This window comes from Dreissena polymorpha, chromosome 1 (assembly GCF_020536995.1).
Source record: "Dreissena polymorpha isolate Duluth1 chromosome 1, UMN_Dpol_1.0, whole genome shotgun sequence".
In the NCBI taxonomy this organism is placed as follows: Eukaryota; Metazoa; Mollusca; class Bivalvia; order Myida; family Dreissenidae; genus Dreissena; species Dreissena polymorpha.
The window spans coordinates 40,307,162-40,325,094 of NC_068355.1; the positions used below are offsets into that span (position 1 = coordinate 40,307,162).

The 17,933-nt window shown below is 34.2% G+C and overlaps 1 protein-coding gene across 3 annotated transcripts in view; it reads right to left on the minus strand.

Annotated features, from left to right (window-relative positions):
- Positions 1-770: 770 nt before the first annotated feature.
- Positions 771-17,933, minus strand: part of LOC127877575 (eukaryotic translation initiation factor 4E type 3-like) — a 29,039-nt gene continuing 11,876 nt past the window's right edge. For 2 of the 3 annotated variants that reach the window (XM_052423556.1, XM_052423566.1), the window contains exons 5-7: positions 15,766-15,832; positions 15,222-15,377; positions 771-12,080 (exon numbers count right to left, since the gene is read on the minus strand). In XM_052423556.1, coding sequence (XP_052279516.1) covers positions 12,028-12,080; positions 15,222-15,377; positions 15,766-15,832 — 276 coding nt within the window. In that variant the 3' untranslated portion in view covers positions 771-12,027. The remainder of the gene's footprint in view (positions 12,081-15,221; positions 15,378-15,765; positions 15,833-17,933) is intronic. The other variant, XR_008048489.1, reaches the window with a different exon arrangement.

Genomic DNA, 17,933 nt, shown 5'->3' on the forward strand with positions numbered 1-17,933 from the left:
CTATATAAGATATCAACATGAAACTTCATATATGTGTAGATATCTAGTGCAGCAGACAGGAATGATCAGAACAAGCAAATTCGTTGAATTGATATCCCCCGCTAATATGCTTCTGGACACAAGTGTTATATTTGACACTCAAAAAAAGCATGTTTTCAAGATACAAAGGGCCATAACTCCATTATTAACAGATGGTGTACAATGCCATTTGGCGTGCATCATCCTCTTATCCATATATAAACTCGTACCAAGTTTCAATGAAATCCGCCAAAGCACTTCCAAGATATGGCTTCCGACACACACAAAAATGCATTTTTTCAAGATACAAATGGCCATAACTCCGTTATTAACAGATGGTGTACAATGCCATTTGGCTTGCATCATCCTCTTATCCATATATATACTCATACCAAGTTTAAATGAAATCCGCCAAACACTTCTAAGATATGGCTCTGGGCGGACGGAAGGACGGACAACGCCAAAACAAAGTCCCTCTGCCTATGGCGGGGGATAACAACTTTGAAAGAGGGTTACCAAAGGATCATCCCATGAAGTAATGAAAATCCGCCTAGTGGTCAAGGTTTTTAGAAGTAAATTGTTGACAGCATACGACAACAAACGTCGGAAGACCACCTTCCGCAATAGCTCTTAATGAGCAATGTGCTCAGGGGCGCTAAAGAAGTGTATTGTAACATATTTGCCTTACAATTTAAATAACACAGGCAGCTGTTAACACCAAACTGGCAAAAATAACTAAAACAACAAAGGTCTTGCGGTATAATAAGCTTTATTTTGACACCAACATCTCAAACATGTATAATGTAAGAGGACACTATGTAATATCTAAATGAATCGTTGTTCATTTGTATGATGTACATATTGAGATAATACAAATCCATATTCAAAAACTCCAAAATTGAATTTGGTGAAAGTCTTAAAAGAACACATTCTTAACAAGTTCCATTTAAATTTCATTTTATTATTTACCAGTACCGGTACTTAAAAAACTAATTTTGTCTTTTTTTACCAATTTTTTTATAGATGCACTCCCATGGACAATTTTATATAAATTGTGCACTAAACTTTAAAGCAAGAATTGAACTTTTTTCAAGGAGGTTTATGAATAAACGGTCAGGTATGAAATTAAAGAAAAATACTGATTTGTTTCTTATGACATGAAGTGATTACAACAATTTGACAGCAATCATATAATTTCATTATTAATTGAACTTATTCATCTTTTTTCTTCAACGGCATTTGTTAAAATGGTAAGGAAATATACAATACATGTAGTGAGGTTTTCCATCTTAATATTTGGACAAATTAAAAGCTTTTTGTATCACTCTTCTCAAAATCTTGAATGACTACTGACACAATACACTTGACATATACAATTTCAAACAAATGGAATGAAATAATAAACATAAACATGTGAATGAGCATTAAAACCATAAGTCTTTACAGTAATACAACATTCATGATTTTCTTTGCAAAACATATAGTTTCTTCGTCTGTTGTTTTTTATAATCAAATTTTATGCTAAAAATTGAAAGCCAACATTTTTCTGTGCAAAGATTATAGACACAGCATTTTTTAAATAACAAGAGATGTGTTTGTCAGAAACACAATGCCCCCTATTGCGCCGCTTTGAGGCCATATATTTAACCTTTGACCTTGAAGGATGACTTTGACCTTTCACCACTCAAAATGTGCAGCTCCATGATACACATGCATGCCAAGTATCAAGTTGCTATCTTCAATATTGCAAAAGTTATCGCAAAACTTTAACCAAGGTTAAAGTTTTGGTGACAGACAGAATGACAGACAGGCCAAAAACAATATACCCCCGATCATTCGATCCGGGGGCATAAAAAATAGCACTGTATTTGAAGTACCATACACAATCGGGTATCACCATATTCTATTATGTTATTCTACACATCTGAGGGGTCACTGAGTTCTCAATACAGTGTGTCATTTGATTGTGTAATATGTTAATGAAACACACAATTTTCCTTAAATTTCAACAAGAATGGTAGAATGAATCTTTAACTAGAGCTTGTTGCAGTAGTGACAAAAATGGGAAGGGGACAACGACAACGAGCGAGGCCTGGTATATGGGAGATAACCATGGGTTATTGTTAGGTTAGGGTTAGGGGTCGGGTTAAGGTTAGGGTTTAGGCTAACCCTAACCCAAACCCGACCCCTTACCCTTACCCTCTTGGCCCCCCATGTGCATTACAATACCATGCCTCGCTCGTTGTCGTCCGCTTCCCGACAAAAATACTTAATCGTGCGGATTATTGAAATACATTGCCAGTTGTAATAACACTACAAATTCACAAATTCAGCTCATAAAGGACACTTTATTAAGTTTAAATGTTGTCTGTTGAAAAGTATAGAAAACTTTATGGGACAATTTTTTGTCGACAAACAGAAAGACAGACTGACAGACAAGTCAATGGTGAGTCCAGTATACCACTATTCTTTGTTTCAGCTGTTTAAAAAGATATATAACACAATAATGGAAAATACTTGTATTTAAATTGACCCAGCAAGAAGTACACTATTGGCATCATATTTATTCCAAAAACATCAAAGGCACTAAAAACATGGCAATGGATAGAAATAAATGCCTGTCCTAAAAAATAGCCCAATATCTGGAAGTTTGGTGACCATTCGGTGAAAAGTGATAAAACTGTGAATTTTGCAAAAAAAAATTACATATAAAATGCAATTATTCTAAAATGATTGGCACTTTTTAGCTGGTATCAAACTTTGCCACCATATTCAAGAAAGTCTGGTGAAGATTTGATGAACACTAAATGATTAAAATAGCAGAAATGGCGAATGTCCATGTTATCTATCAACAAAATAAAACACCTGAAGTGGCTAGGGCAAATGAGCTGGTTACCAAATTTAACATTCATTTTAACAACAATCATTGCAAGAAAGTTTGGTGAATATTCTATGAAAAGTGTACAACATATAGAATGTTAACAGTGAACATGCGTAACTGCCCATCCCACCGGACATCCATCCACCAAGGGTGTTCCCATAATATGCATCCTCAAGAGAAAAAACAGTATAAAAGATCACTGAAATACATGTACAAACAATTTTCCTATGAAAACATTAAAGACTGAGATAAAGTTTTTTTCTCAATACATTAAAGACTGCATTAGATTTCTATCAAGCATTTTAAAGCCTCAACACCATCACATAACCTGATGCTTATATGGTATGTTTAAAACTTTAAAAGCTATAAAACTGTAAAGCATTTAGAACTAATTTTGGCTACTAACTGAGATAATTAAGACATAATTGCTGATTGTGAGAAAATCATTTCTCATTAAATAATTCAAATATTGATACAAATATTAACAAACGATAAATGTTAAAAAAAGCTTTATGTACTACTTACTGAGATAATCCAGTAGCAAAATTGAACACATCATAACCAATACAGTTGATATCATGCTGGCATTGTGGCATATTTGAGCTTTTTGAAAACTCAAAAACAACAAGAGCTGTGAAACACAATGCCCCCTACTGCACCGCTCAAAATGTGCAGCTCCATGAGATACACATGAATGCCAAATATCAAGTTGCTATCTTCAATGTTGCAAAAGTTATCGCAAAACCAAAGTTGAAGTTTTGGGACAAAATGACAGACAGACAGTCCAAAAACAATATATCCCCGATCATTCAATCCGGGGGCATTTAAATGGCCTTTAAACATATCTAACAAGAGATGTGTTTGTCAGAAACACAATGCCCCCTTCTGCGCCGCTTTGATGCCATATATTTGACCTTTGACCTTGAAGGATGACCTTGACCTTTCACCACTCAAAATGTGCAGCTCCATGAGATACACATGCATGCCATATATCAAGTTGCTATCTGAAGCTACATAAAAGTTATGAGCATTTTTCAAAACCTAAAAGCAAAACCTAAACGCAAAGGTTACGGAAGGACATACAGACGGACGGACGGTCCGAACACTATATGCCCTCCTTTGGGGGCATAACAAAAATAAATACAACTCATGACACAAGCCTGCTTTAAGAGCACTACAAAGTCGTACATTTCCTTACATGATATGGATTTCTAAATGCTCATGTAATCTCATGCAAAGTGATCAAGCGGATAGTACACATTCAAAACATCACAGCCACAGTTCTTGTTTATATTTACATTTTCTTGTCAATAGTGTTTGAAAAAAAATTCCTTTTTAATAAGCTTTTCCTTATTCTTGTCCAATTAAGATGCATGGACACTGGCATTTAAGCTTTTAGAAAACCCACAATTTAAATACTAGTAATCTATACCGTCCTTAAAGTTATGGTGATAATTGTGTTGTATCAAGTGGTGAAGCTGGTAGATGGGATAGTTTATCTTATTTATCCAAGAATAAATCAAATTAGTATTTGTTACACTGAACAATTATATGTATTAATAATTTAACTTAAAAATATCAAACCATTATATTTGTTTAAAAGTCCAAAGTAGGTCTAGGTCAAAGTGAGTTTAACTGAGCGTATTTGGGAATGGTCCTAGCCATCAACTGTTTCTGTATCTATGAGTTGATCCTTGAAGAAACAAACAAATGCAGTGAACCAAGAAGTATCCATATTGTTTCATTTGTTTGAAGTGCAAATAAGATCCAGAATAAGATCAAAGGAATATTGGCTGATACAGGTGAATAGGTAACGATCACAAGCAACAAGTGTGGAAATATAATAGAATTGTAGCAATCTGTTTTGGTGCTACTAGAAACCATAAAAGTGACCAACCCTGTCATGGATGGAAATATGTAAGGACATGACAAGCCCTTTATATGCCAACAGTATCAACATGCCAAGGGCGTATACAACATTTATGAAATAATAATTCATACTTTTTGTTATTATTTCAAATGTTATAATACAGATCAAAAGGTATACCAGTATACAATAGCTGAAATGTCTATATAGACTTCAAAAATTGACGTAGTTAATAAATCAAATGAAGAAACATTCCTGTGATACAAAATAGTACATGTACTTAACATGTTTCCAATGGCACTTAAAATAAATAATCTACACAAGCAAACCTTGTTAACTAGGAATCTCAGACTAGAAATTCTTAATAATTGTTTAAAAGAGAAAAAAAGAAACACAATCGAACATCCTCAGACATATTAATAGACTATTAAGAAATGACTGTCTTCAGTGTTAAAGCAATCTACCTACCCTTAGTAAATGAATATACATGTATTCATGTTTTATTTTCAGACAAAAACATGACAGTCTGTTAAAAAATATATACTTCCTTTCTCAATATATCAAAACATACAGTATTTAAGATCATTTTATGTGTTTATAACTCTGTTATCCTATCTTATATTACTTGATGATATAGTTTTACAATTCAAACATTAAAAAAAATATTACCAATTTGATTTTTTTATTAGAGAATTAAACCAATTAACACGTGAAAAAACACTGATTTACTTATCACATTTTAATAAATAATACTCCCTGTATATAAGGTAAAGAGAAACACTATCATTCTCTTGTAATTGTGTAAAAGTAAATATTCTGTGGAAATTATATCTCCCTAAATATACTGGGAGAATCACAAGGCAATAATTCAACAATTCAGTTTCAACAGCAACCACTGATTGAGTAAAGTTCAAATGTACACAAATGTATTCTTATTGTATGATAACTATTGTAGAATGCTTCTTTCCACAAACACAATAAACCATTATTAGTTGATAAACATTATTATAAAATAAACAAGGGACAAAATTGTCACAAAACCAGGTTTTCATTGTGAAAAAAAATCTGATAAAGGGAGAAAACTCAAACTGAACTTTTGAAATGAACAAACAAAATAAACCCCCTTTGTAAGTTTTTTTTTTTAAATCTATTTTTAGTCGTGGCGACCTTGACATTGGAGATATTGACGTGATTCTTTCGTGCGACACACCGTCCCATGATGGTGAACAAATGTGCCAAATGATTTTAAAATCTCACAATGAATGACATAGTTATGGCCAGGACAAGCTCATTTATGGCCATTTTTGACCTTTGAACTCAAAGTGTGACCTTGACCTTGGAGATATCGACGTAATTATTTCGCGCGACACACCGTCCAATGATGGTGAACAAATGTGCCAAATGATTTTAAAATCTGACAATGAACGACATAGTTATGGCCCGGACAAGCTTGTTCCGCCCGCCCGCCAGCCAGCCCGCCAGCCCGCCCGCATTCGCCAATCTAATAACCAGTTTTTTCCTTCGGAATTCAGTAGACAAATATTTTACACAAGACCACCTCCAAAAATCAACCTGTAACAGTTTTATTATATTAAGATGCTGTTGTTTTTTACATAGTAAAACTCAAAACAGAAACAAACTTTAGACAAAACTTACACTCTATGACACTGACAGTCTAACAAAAGAAATGTGTATAATCAACCACATCTGTTTATTACCAATGATAATACATATATGTATATGATGTTTGCATACAGAGATGAAAGTAACAGACAATAATACTAAGATAGGTGCATTCAAAATGTAACAAAGACCTTACATGTGAATGTCACAAAGACTATACATACAGACTGTAACAAACACCACACATACAGAATGTAACAAACACCACACATACAGAATGTTACAAGCACTACACATAGAAATGTAACAAACACCACACATACAGAATGTAACAAACATCACACATACAGTACGTAACAAACATCACACAAACAGAATGTAACAAACACCACTCATACAGAATGTAACAAACACCACACATACATAATGTAACAAACACCACACATACAGAATGTAACAAACACTGCACATACAGAATGTAACTAAACACCACACATACAGAATGTAGCAAACACCACACATACAGAATGTTACAAGCACTACACATACATAACGTAACAAACACCACACATACAGAATGTTACAAACACCACACATACAGAATGCAACAAACACCACATATACAGAATGTAACACAAACACCACACATACAGAATGTAAAAAAAACACCACACATACAGAACGAACAAACACCACACATACAGAATGTAACAAACACCACACATACAGAATGTAACAAACACCACACATACAGAATGTAACAAACACTATACATACAGAATGTAACAAACATAATATAATCAATGCACACTAAATTTTATCTTCTCGATATAGTAAGTTCTTAGAATACATAAACAATATGTTGATACAATCAACATCAAAGTAATACATATCTTAAATGAGATTGATCATTGTTCAGTATATTTCAACAGAGTTTATTGTCCAAAGTTCAAAAGTATAAAGCAAAATATGGACAGTCATGAATTTTTAAAGTATAAACTAACATTTGAACATACATTTAAAAATTAACAAGATCATAAAAACACATAAAACTTGTGTTCATTAAGTTGCTAACACAGAAAACTTACACCATTGGTTTATTTCATGTCCTTTTTCAAAGGTTATGCATCATTTAAGGGTACCTGCCCTTTCATACCATGTTATTCATGTTTCCATTTGAAACAAGCAAATTCATTGAATTGATATCCCCCGCCAATATACTTCTGGACACAAAAGTTTTCTGGACGGATGGACAACGCCAACTTGCATCATCCTCTTATCCATATATATACTCATACAAAGTTTCAATGAAATTCTTCAAAGCACTTCCAAGATATGGCTCCAGACACAAAAAAAAGCATTATTTTCAAGATACAAAGGGCCATAACTCTGTTATTAACAGATGGTGTACAATGCCATTTGGCGTGCATCATCCTCTTATCCATATATATACTGATACCAAGTTTCAATGAAATCCGTCAAAGCGCTTCCAAGATATGGCTCCGGACACAAAAGTGCCGGACAGACGGAAAGACCGACGGGCGGAAGGACGGACAACGCCAAAACAATATCCCTCCGCCTATGGCGGGGGATAATAATAAATATTTTGTTGCATGACTTTCTTAAATCCTTAAATCAAAACACACAAAAATATTGTGAATAACAATAAAAATAATTAAGATAAAAAACTAAACTTTGAAAAGCTCCAGACACTTCTGACACAATTTAACTTGAAACTATTAATATACATTGCATATGCACCAAAAAAAGTATTAAAAAAATAATTAATTCTCCGATGCAGTAAACTCTCACACATTATTCAACATTTGTCTTCAAGACAAAAGAAATAATCTAAAACAAGATGTGTTTGTGAAACACTATGTCCCCCCCCCCCATATATCTGACCTTTGACCTTGATGGATGACCTTGACCTTTCACCACTCAAAATGTGCAGCTCCATGCATATGAGAAGTTGTTACCAAGTTATAGTGTATATTAAATTAGCAATTTTGACCCATATATTTGACCTTTGACCTTGAAGGAGTATCTTGACATTTCACCACTCAAAATGTGAAGCTCCATGAGATACACATGCATGCCAAATATGAAGTTGCTATCTTCAATATTGCAAAACGAAGTTATAGTATATATTAAATGAGCGATTTTGACCCATATATTTGACCTTCGACCTTGAAGGATGACCTTGACCTTTTACCACTCAAAATGTGCAGCTCTATGAGATACACATGCATGCCAAATATGAAGTTGCTATCTTCAATATAGCAAAAGTTATGGCAAATGTTTAAGTTTGACGCAAACCAACAAACAAACCAACAGACAGGGCAAAAACAATTTCTCTCCCAGTATAGACTGGGGGACATAAAAAACATACAAAAATGAAAAATACACTACTTTTCACTTAGCATTTAAGTGGATTGTTCAAGAAGGAAGATCAGAAGACCTGAATTCTTACAATATTTTACTTAATATATTGCATCACTATTTTGGATTTTTTAAATATTATTTGCACTTTATAACAATCACAGATTGTAACTTGTGTAAGATTATAATATACTCTTTTTACAAGTATATACTGAACACATACATCCAGAATGTATTAATTAAAAAGTCAAATGACAACACAATGTCTTCATAGAAGTAAGACTTAAAACTTATCTTGTATATTATACTCAATTTTCAGACAACCTCATTTTGTAAAAAATAAATATTTTCGGTCACTTATTTTTTTTGGACAGCCAGCTTTTCACCCATAATTAAAAACTAAAGTTTTCCGACATGTTATATGCCACTTGGATTTTATCATAATTACAACCAGTGTGCGTTTATCCGGTGACACAATAAACATGGAGGTTTTCAACAGGATAATCGTCATAAAACCAGTAGACCGTACCAAAAGCTAAATGGGTTAACATCCATGCGCACTATAAATATGTTACCAGTAAACCTTATTGCGCTTAGTGACAACTTCATTCAAATGATGTCAGTGTGTGCCAATAATGACAATCTTGTGAACTACTGTGAAACCATTATTATTCGTCAGACATTAATTTTCGTCTTTTTCGTCCTTCGACCGATGGACGAATTCAAGATCTTAACAGTAATCATGTCCCATATTTGAAACAAAGACTGAATTACCGTAGGCATGAGGCATTTAAATCCAGCATAATCCACGCATATACACAGGGCTCGAAATTAACACTCGCACACTCGCAAAATGCGAGAAAATAAGATTGCAAAGGTAAGTTATAAGCCACTAGTATTTTTTGCAAGTAAAGAAATAGTGGGAAAAAAACGAGTTATATTGCTAAATGCGTTCGACGGCATGGACGCTAAACCGTAGGTCAATTTTTTGAACGTCCGAATACCCATATGCGGAAGCGCGCACCTTGTTTGTAGACTGGTATAATTATAGTACAGATACACGGATGGTATTGATACAAAGAACATGAAACAGTCGACTATTCACACTCAAGTTAAATCCGGTTTTGACACAAAGGGGTGTACATTATACAGTGTACTGACAACTGACATTTCCTGTAAAACGCGAATGCAATAAGGCTGTATCGACTGCGTCGACTTCGTTTAGGTATATTAGTGTTGATTAGCGCTAATTGTTAACAACTTAATACCCATTGTGTGTATTGTGTTATTCAGGGGTGTTGCAGATTATACAGCCAACACGCGGCGAATCCGGATTAAAGACAATACTATTAAACGCAATTAAAATATGACGATAAGTGATCAACACCTGACTGAAATATATTCTGCGCTTTTATTACAAATTAATAAAGAATATATTGATTTGTGTTTGGTTGTCCGTGATTGTAATGGAAAAAGACTAATTGGCAATTGGCTTTGTTGTTTAAAACACTCGTTAACGGTTATTCAGTCCCACTTATCCGCTAATCATAACAAAGAACGTGCCAATGACATTAAATAATAAGGGACAGTTACTATCACCTGAAATAACAGACTTGTTAATTGGCATATGCCAAACAAGGCCCACCTCCTGCAAGTGACTACCAAGTGTCACCCCTCTTTCCCCAGCACGATTTTTTTCGCAACCGCGTATTACATATATTACAAACATTACAAACAAATCGGACGCTTTTTTTTTCAAAACCAGAAATGGACGAATTTAAGTGCTGTTGAAATAGTCATTTTTTTAAAAAGGACGAAATTTCGTGCTGACGAAATTAAAATGGTTTCACAGTATTGTGTGTTACAACTTGCAACATTTGAAGGCGTTAAAGGCAACACTTAAAGAACTATTAACAATATTATAGTTCAACTATTTTGTTAAATCGAGTATAGATTCATATTATTATAGACAAGATGTTAATCTTTGACCTTAACTGATAAATGCAGCCTTGACATAATGTTAAATCCAACGCATTAAGTGATAACAAATTTATTGCAAATATTGCTAAAATATAATATTTAGTTAATTATTTGAGTCGTGTTCTGAGAAAACTGGGCTTAATGCATGTGCCTAAAGTGTCATCCCAGATTAGCCTGTGCAGTCCGTACAGGCTAATCAGGGACGACACTTTCCGCTTTTATGGTATTTTTAGTTTCAAGGAAGTCAATCCTTACCGAAAATCAAGTTTAGGCGGAAAGTGTCGTCCCTGATTAGACTGTGCGGACTGCACAGGCTAATCCGGGATGACACTTTACGCAATGCATTAGGCTGTGGCATTTACCAATATGCGTTCTCATTAATTTCAAACTTTGGGCAATAAGCTATATACAATAAATGTATTGCATCTTTTCATGATTATGCTGTATATCTCAATTTTTGGCCATAAACAATTTTAATCATCTTAAAGTGTCCAAACACTTTTGAGGTATAACAGTACTACATGTACTTGTTTGTTCTAAAAGCATAGTATTCAATATTTCTAGCATCATATCAAACAAAAAATAACTTGGACCTGGACAAAAAGTATCTTTTATACTAGGAAGATTGTTCGCACAGTGCATCCACACAGTCAGGTCAGTAGCTACCTTGTCCAATAATGGGACCACCAAACCGTGTGTGACTTTATAATGGACAGCAAAGCTCCTGACCAGACTACGAAAATGCACAAGTGTCGGATTAATGTTGGTGAGGATTAATAAAATGTTGCTGTTTTGTATTCCATGAATCTGTCAAAACTAAAATTGTTCTTTTCTATTCAAAGAAAAATGATATATTTAAACAGATGAAGTGCTTTGTTATTACTAACATATCAAGTAAAAAATTATTCAAACACATTGTTCAGCAACCAAGAATATCCAAATTAAAAGCTATCACAAAATGTTGCCTGTAGCCCCACTGGGTAAATACTACCAACCAAAATACCCAGCCCTCACTCCTATTGAAGCTTTTAAGTATATCTATATTACTATTATGTATACATGAACATTAATGCTTAACAAACAGGGAAATGTCACCAAAAGCTATTTGCCAATGAAATGTCAAAATCAAGCTAACAACAATTTTCTTTGGGAAAAAAACAAGTTCTGTTACAAAGGCTGTTAAAGAAGGGACCCTAAGGTGATACATGTAATGTGGCTAATAAAATGCATGTCTGTATCTACAACAGGTCTTCTATTATCACAAGTGTTGCTTTGTTCAAGATCGTTTTCCTCTGGCCTGGCCTTCAAATGCTTGATGCGTTTGAAAAGCTGCAAAAATAGAAGTGAACATTTTAAATACGATCTTAAACTGAGATCTAGAACCTATTAGCTTAACCCTGCTGAATCTCCATCAACATGTCAAATAATTACAATGGATTATTTACATTGTGTATTAAGCAATATTTTCTAAATAACAATAAGGCTGCAGGCCCTAAGACACTCAACCCAGACCACAAGGAACTTAACAGTTCTCAGAACATAGTGTTCACTAGGTTTCACATTAAAACTGCCCCAAGACCTGGCAGCCATGTTTTGTTAATAATCCAACCAGTTTTTACACAGATAAGATAAAACAAAACAATGTCTAAAAATATTCTGTTTTATTACAAGTGGGTTACAAAAGTGATTTGAGAGTGTTCAATTCGCTTTACTACAGCCAGATAACAAAATCTGCCCAGCCTCATGACAGCCATGTTTTTCAATGGACTAGAATAATACCTCAGTCATTGTAAATAATTACACAAAATGTTCAAGCCAAGTTTTTGCCTCAAGTGTTCAAAAACTGATTCTTTAATTCAACCAATTAAATTGTTTTTTGGCACTATGTGACCCACTGTCTAGATATAATCGGGATGAATTCATGTTCTTACAAAAATTCATTAAGACTTAGCAATAAATGTATGATCTTGAATTCACACACAAAAAATTGACCTAGTGATCTAGTTCATTACACAATATGATTAAGTTGTCAACTTTGTGAACAAGTTTTCAACTTGGTGACCAAGTTTTAAACTTGGTAAAGATATAATTGAAAAAAGGTCTATGCAAGTTTCATGAAAATTTAGCAATACATGTTGCCTCTAGGGTGTTCAAAAGCTTTTTCTTTAATTTGACCTAGTAACCTAGTGTTCACAAGTATTTTCTAGTCACAAGAGACCTAGTTTTTGACCCAAACTCCCAGTTTTCAAGTCAGTGGAAACATTATTTTGGGACAAATGTTCTGGTCAAGTTTCAAGAAATTTGGCAACAAATGTGGATTCAATAGTGTTTAGGTGCTTTTTGTTTAGTATTTAGTGACATTGTGACCTAGTATTTAATCACGTGTAATCCTGTTTTGAACTAGATCTAAATATCATTGAGACAAATGGTCTGACCAAGTTTCATATATATTGGGCAATAAATTGCTTACAAAGTTTTAGAATAGTCATATAAAGAAAACTGCCTCCCTCCCTGTGCGCATGTTTTTCAACAGGTAAGAACAATTTTTATAAACATTGCCTAGATATTTATAACACAAACAAATGTTCTGAGCAAGTTTCATGATTATTGGAATTTGGGAAAACAAATGTAACTTTTATAGTGTTCACATGGTTCCCCAAAAGCCATAAAAGAAAACTGCAATACACCTGATGGCCCTGTTTTATTCCAACTGACTGGAACCATTTTTGAATGTTGCAGCCATATTATTGGGACAAACGTTCTAAGCAAGTTATTTAAATTGGGCAATAAATGAGAGCCTTAGAGTGTTCAAAAGGTTTTAAAGGGGCCTTTTCACGTTTGGGTAAATTGACAAAATTGAAAAAAATTGTTTCAGATTCGCACATTTTTGTATTAGTTATGATATTTGTGAACATTTACCATGCTCTAAAATAGCCAATATATGCATCTTTTGATGATTTTAAACCCAGAAAATTATAAAGCGTTGCAACGCGAAACGAATTAATAATTTGGAGAGTTCTGTTGCTGTTATATTTTGTGAAACTATGAGAATTGATTACATGAAGTATAAAATACACCTGTAATTGTATCTGGAAGGATGGCCGAGAGGTCTAAGTGGGAGACATTTTACTCCAGGACTTCAGGGGTCAATGGTTCGAGCCCTGCTGAGGTCCTTTTTTTTCTTATTTTAATTTTATTCTTGATTTTTTACTGGAGCTTTTTATATCCAATGTTAACATTTATCAATATAAAGCAATTAATGACAAACTTCAAAACATGCTAAAATCTGTGAAAAGGCCCCTTTCATATAGCCATATAAGAAAATATTGACCCTCACCCTGGCAGCCATGTTTTTCAATGGATTATTGGATCATTAGGACAAATGTTCTGACACATTTTCATAAAAATTTGAAAAAATAAATTCGGCCAATAGAGTGTTTACAAGCCTTTTTTTAGTTCGATCCAATGACCAAGAGTTTGATCCCATTTGACAAAGTTTCAAATTTGGTAAAGATATCATAGGGACAAATGTTCTGAACAAGTTTAATGAGGATTGGGTGATACATGTGGCTTCAAAGGTATATTTGTAACACTAGACACAGGAGAGACAAAATGCGATCACAAAGGCTCCTCATAAGCACATTGTGCTCAGCCGAGCTAAAGCACAAAACAATTTTTTTTATTTGTACATGTATTATTTTATACTGAAATATCAATTGTTTTTACAATAAATGGCTAATATTATATTTACATCAAATGTGGTTGACATTTATATTCAAACTAAGCCTGTGGCATTTTGAATACATGTTTCATGGTTTCTGTGAAGATTTCAAAAGCTGACCGACTGGTATTCCCACATTTGATAAATGCTAGTTCTTAGTCACCCGATATACTGATTATATTATATCATCTCTCAATGCCCATTACCAAAATAGTGTCTCTTGGTTGAATATTTGACTACAAGAACTTAAGAGGCAATATCAAGAATTAACAAGAGCACCGCATAACGGGTGTCAACGCTCGGCTGCGGGTGCAGTTTTGAATAAATGAGGTCACAGTGACCTTGACCTTTGACCTAGTGACCCCAAAAATGGGTGTGGCGTGTAGAACTCATTAAGATGAATCTACATATGAAGTTTCAAAGCTGTTGATGGAAGCACTTTGATTTTAGAGCCAATGTAAAGGTTTTAGCAAGACGCCGGCGGATAGCGGACGACTGACGGCAGACGACGAGCTGGCTATGACAATACCAAGGGTTTTCTCCGAAAAATGTATATACATGCAATCACTCACAGAATAGAACTTAACATAGTGAGTTTAGTTTTGCTTACATAATATAAATGCCTCAATGTGATTTATTTCTTGTTTTTTTGTTTATTAATTTGGGTTTTACGGAAACTCACAACAATATGGTTATCTCGTGCTGTGATATACACATGGATTAAGCAATGTTAACTAAATTTCTGATACCTTTATAAAATGTTGCAGTAAAGTTGACAGTTGGCACTAGCTCTTTGACTTTCTCGAGAATATTTGATTGTTCTGCCAGGTGTGATCGGGTATTCCAAATCGTTACTATATCATCTTTTTCCCTCATGCTGACACTTATACCGCTTATTTCATCACCTGAATATGTATAGATTGCTGATAAATGAATAAAAGTTTAAATTGGTATTTCCTTACATTTCCATTATTTTTTCTAATCAACAATAATGTTCATAAAAGGTATACTCAGATTACAAGCAAATTGGTGCATTTACCCGGTAGGTTGTTAACTTAACTGTATCAACAAGTTAACACCATTCGACTTACACTGATGTTTGAGTAATGTGCCTTTAGGACTTCTTGATAAACAATGCTGTTAAATTTAATTGCACAAACAAATTGACAAAATGAACAAGTGTAAGTTATTAACATTACATGTCACCAGCTTAATGACTCAATTGTATGTGTTTACACATATGGGTTACATTATGTGTTCATTTTGACATATAGGCATAACACAAGTACAAACCTTCAATCAAGAAATCTGACAGATGCTCTCCAATTGCTGCCAACAAGAGCTCCTGCCACACTGTAGACTGAAATACAGTAAGTTTTTGGTTAGAAAAGATTTCATTGAAAGAGAAAATACAAAACAAGAGGACCAGGGGCTCTAAGATGCCCACCTCAAAATCCAAAGTAAATTAACTGTTCTCAGCTGGTAATCTTTCACTATAGCCATATTGGGAAAACTACCAACCCAGCAGCTCTTTTTGAATAGAAAAAAGCCATTTTCTAACTTGCTACAAAAATCATAAGAAAACAAGAGATGTGTTTGTCAGACACACAATGCCCCCTATTGCGCCCCTTTGAAGCCATTTGACGTTTGACCTTGAAGGATGACCTTGACCTTTCACAACTCAAAATGTGCAGTTCCATGAGATACACATGCATGCCAAATATCAAGTTGCTATCTCTAATATTTTAAAATTTGACCTTTGACCTTGAAGGATGAACTTGACCTTGACCTTTCACCACTCAAAATGTGCAGCTCCATGAGATACACATGCATGCCAAATATCAAGTTGCTATCTTCAATATTACAAAATTTGACCATTGACCTTGAAGGATGACCTTGACCTTCACCTTTCACCACTCAAAATGTTCAGCTCCGGGAGATACACATGCATGCCAAATATCAAGTTGCTATCTTCAATAGTGAAAAAGTTATGGCCAATGTTAAAGTTTTCGGACGGACGGACAGACACCATTTATTTGACATTTGACCTTGAAGGATGACCCTTACCTTCACCTTTCACCACTCAAAATGTGCAGCTCCATGAGATGCACATGCATGCCAAATATCTTCACCTTTCACCACTCAAAATGTGCAGCTCCATGAGATGCACATGCATGCCAAATATCAAGTTGCTATGTTAAATATTGAAAAAGTTATGACCATTAAAGTTTTCGGATGGACAGACAGACTGACATACTGACTGACTGACTACCGGGGGCATAAAAATGTTATGCCCAAGTTTCATAATGTAAGGTGAAACATGTGACTTCTTGAGTGTTTTCAAGATTTTACTTACAGTAAGTCATATAAGGTATTTTACCCCAACCCATGGCAGCCATGTTTCCAAAGGGCCAGAACCATGTTCAAGCTATGTCCAGATATTATTGGATTATGTGTTCTGAGCAAGTTTTATTATGTTAGCCACAAAATGTTATATTTTAAAGGATTTATAATAGCCATAACAAAAACTATCCGGTCCTTTTCAGCCATGTTTTCATCAGACCATTATCATTTTTGGATGTGACCAATATATTAATATAATACAAATGTTCTGAGCAAGTTTCTTTTAGATTGTACAGAAAATGTCACTCCTAGGATGCTAACAATATTTCACTAAAAAACTATATGGAAAACTGCCTCATTCCTTTAAGGCGTTAAGGGCATGTTTTTAAATGTATTGAAATTATTTTCAATCTCATCTCTTTCTGAGTAAGTTTCATGATTATTGCACAAAAAATGTTACTTCTACAACTGTCACATGAAGCCATGTTTTACAATGGACCAGAACCATTTTTTAACTATCCCAAAATATTATTAGAATAAAATTTGATGTTGATTGGACAAACAATGTGACTTCTACAGTATAAACAAGTATATCCATTCCATACAAGGAATACAGTCCGCACCCTGATGTCCATGTTTATTTATTACAACAGATTGGAACCATTTTCAAACTCTGCAGAGTTTTAATTAAAACAAATATTCTGAGTAAGTTTCATGATGATTGGGCGAAACATGACATTTAGTATTTTCATGGTTTACTACAAACAAAAAAGGAAAATTACCATGTCCCCCAGGCAAAACTATTTTTACAAGGGACCAGAACCATTTGTGACATCAGCAAAGATATCATTAAAATAAATTTTCTGAGCAAATTTCATGATATGTGGTTGAAACAGGTTTTTGTACAGACATACAAGGAATATACAGCAGTCCTGCCCAAAGGCTGCCATGTTTATGAAGGGAGCAAAAAAACATTTTCATTATTTAATCAGCATAGATACCATTAGAAAACAAGAGCTGTCAGAGGACAGCGCACTCGGCTATTTGAGTGTTTGACAGTATAACGTAAGCCATCATGGGGAAATTATTCATATTCAATAATTTATAAGACAATCTTT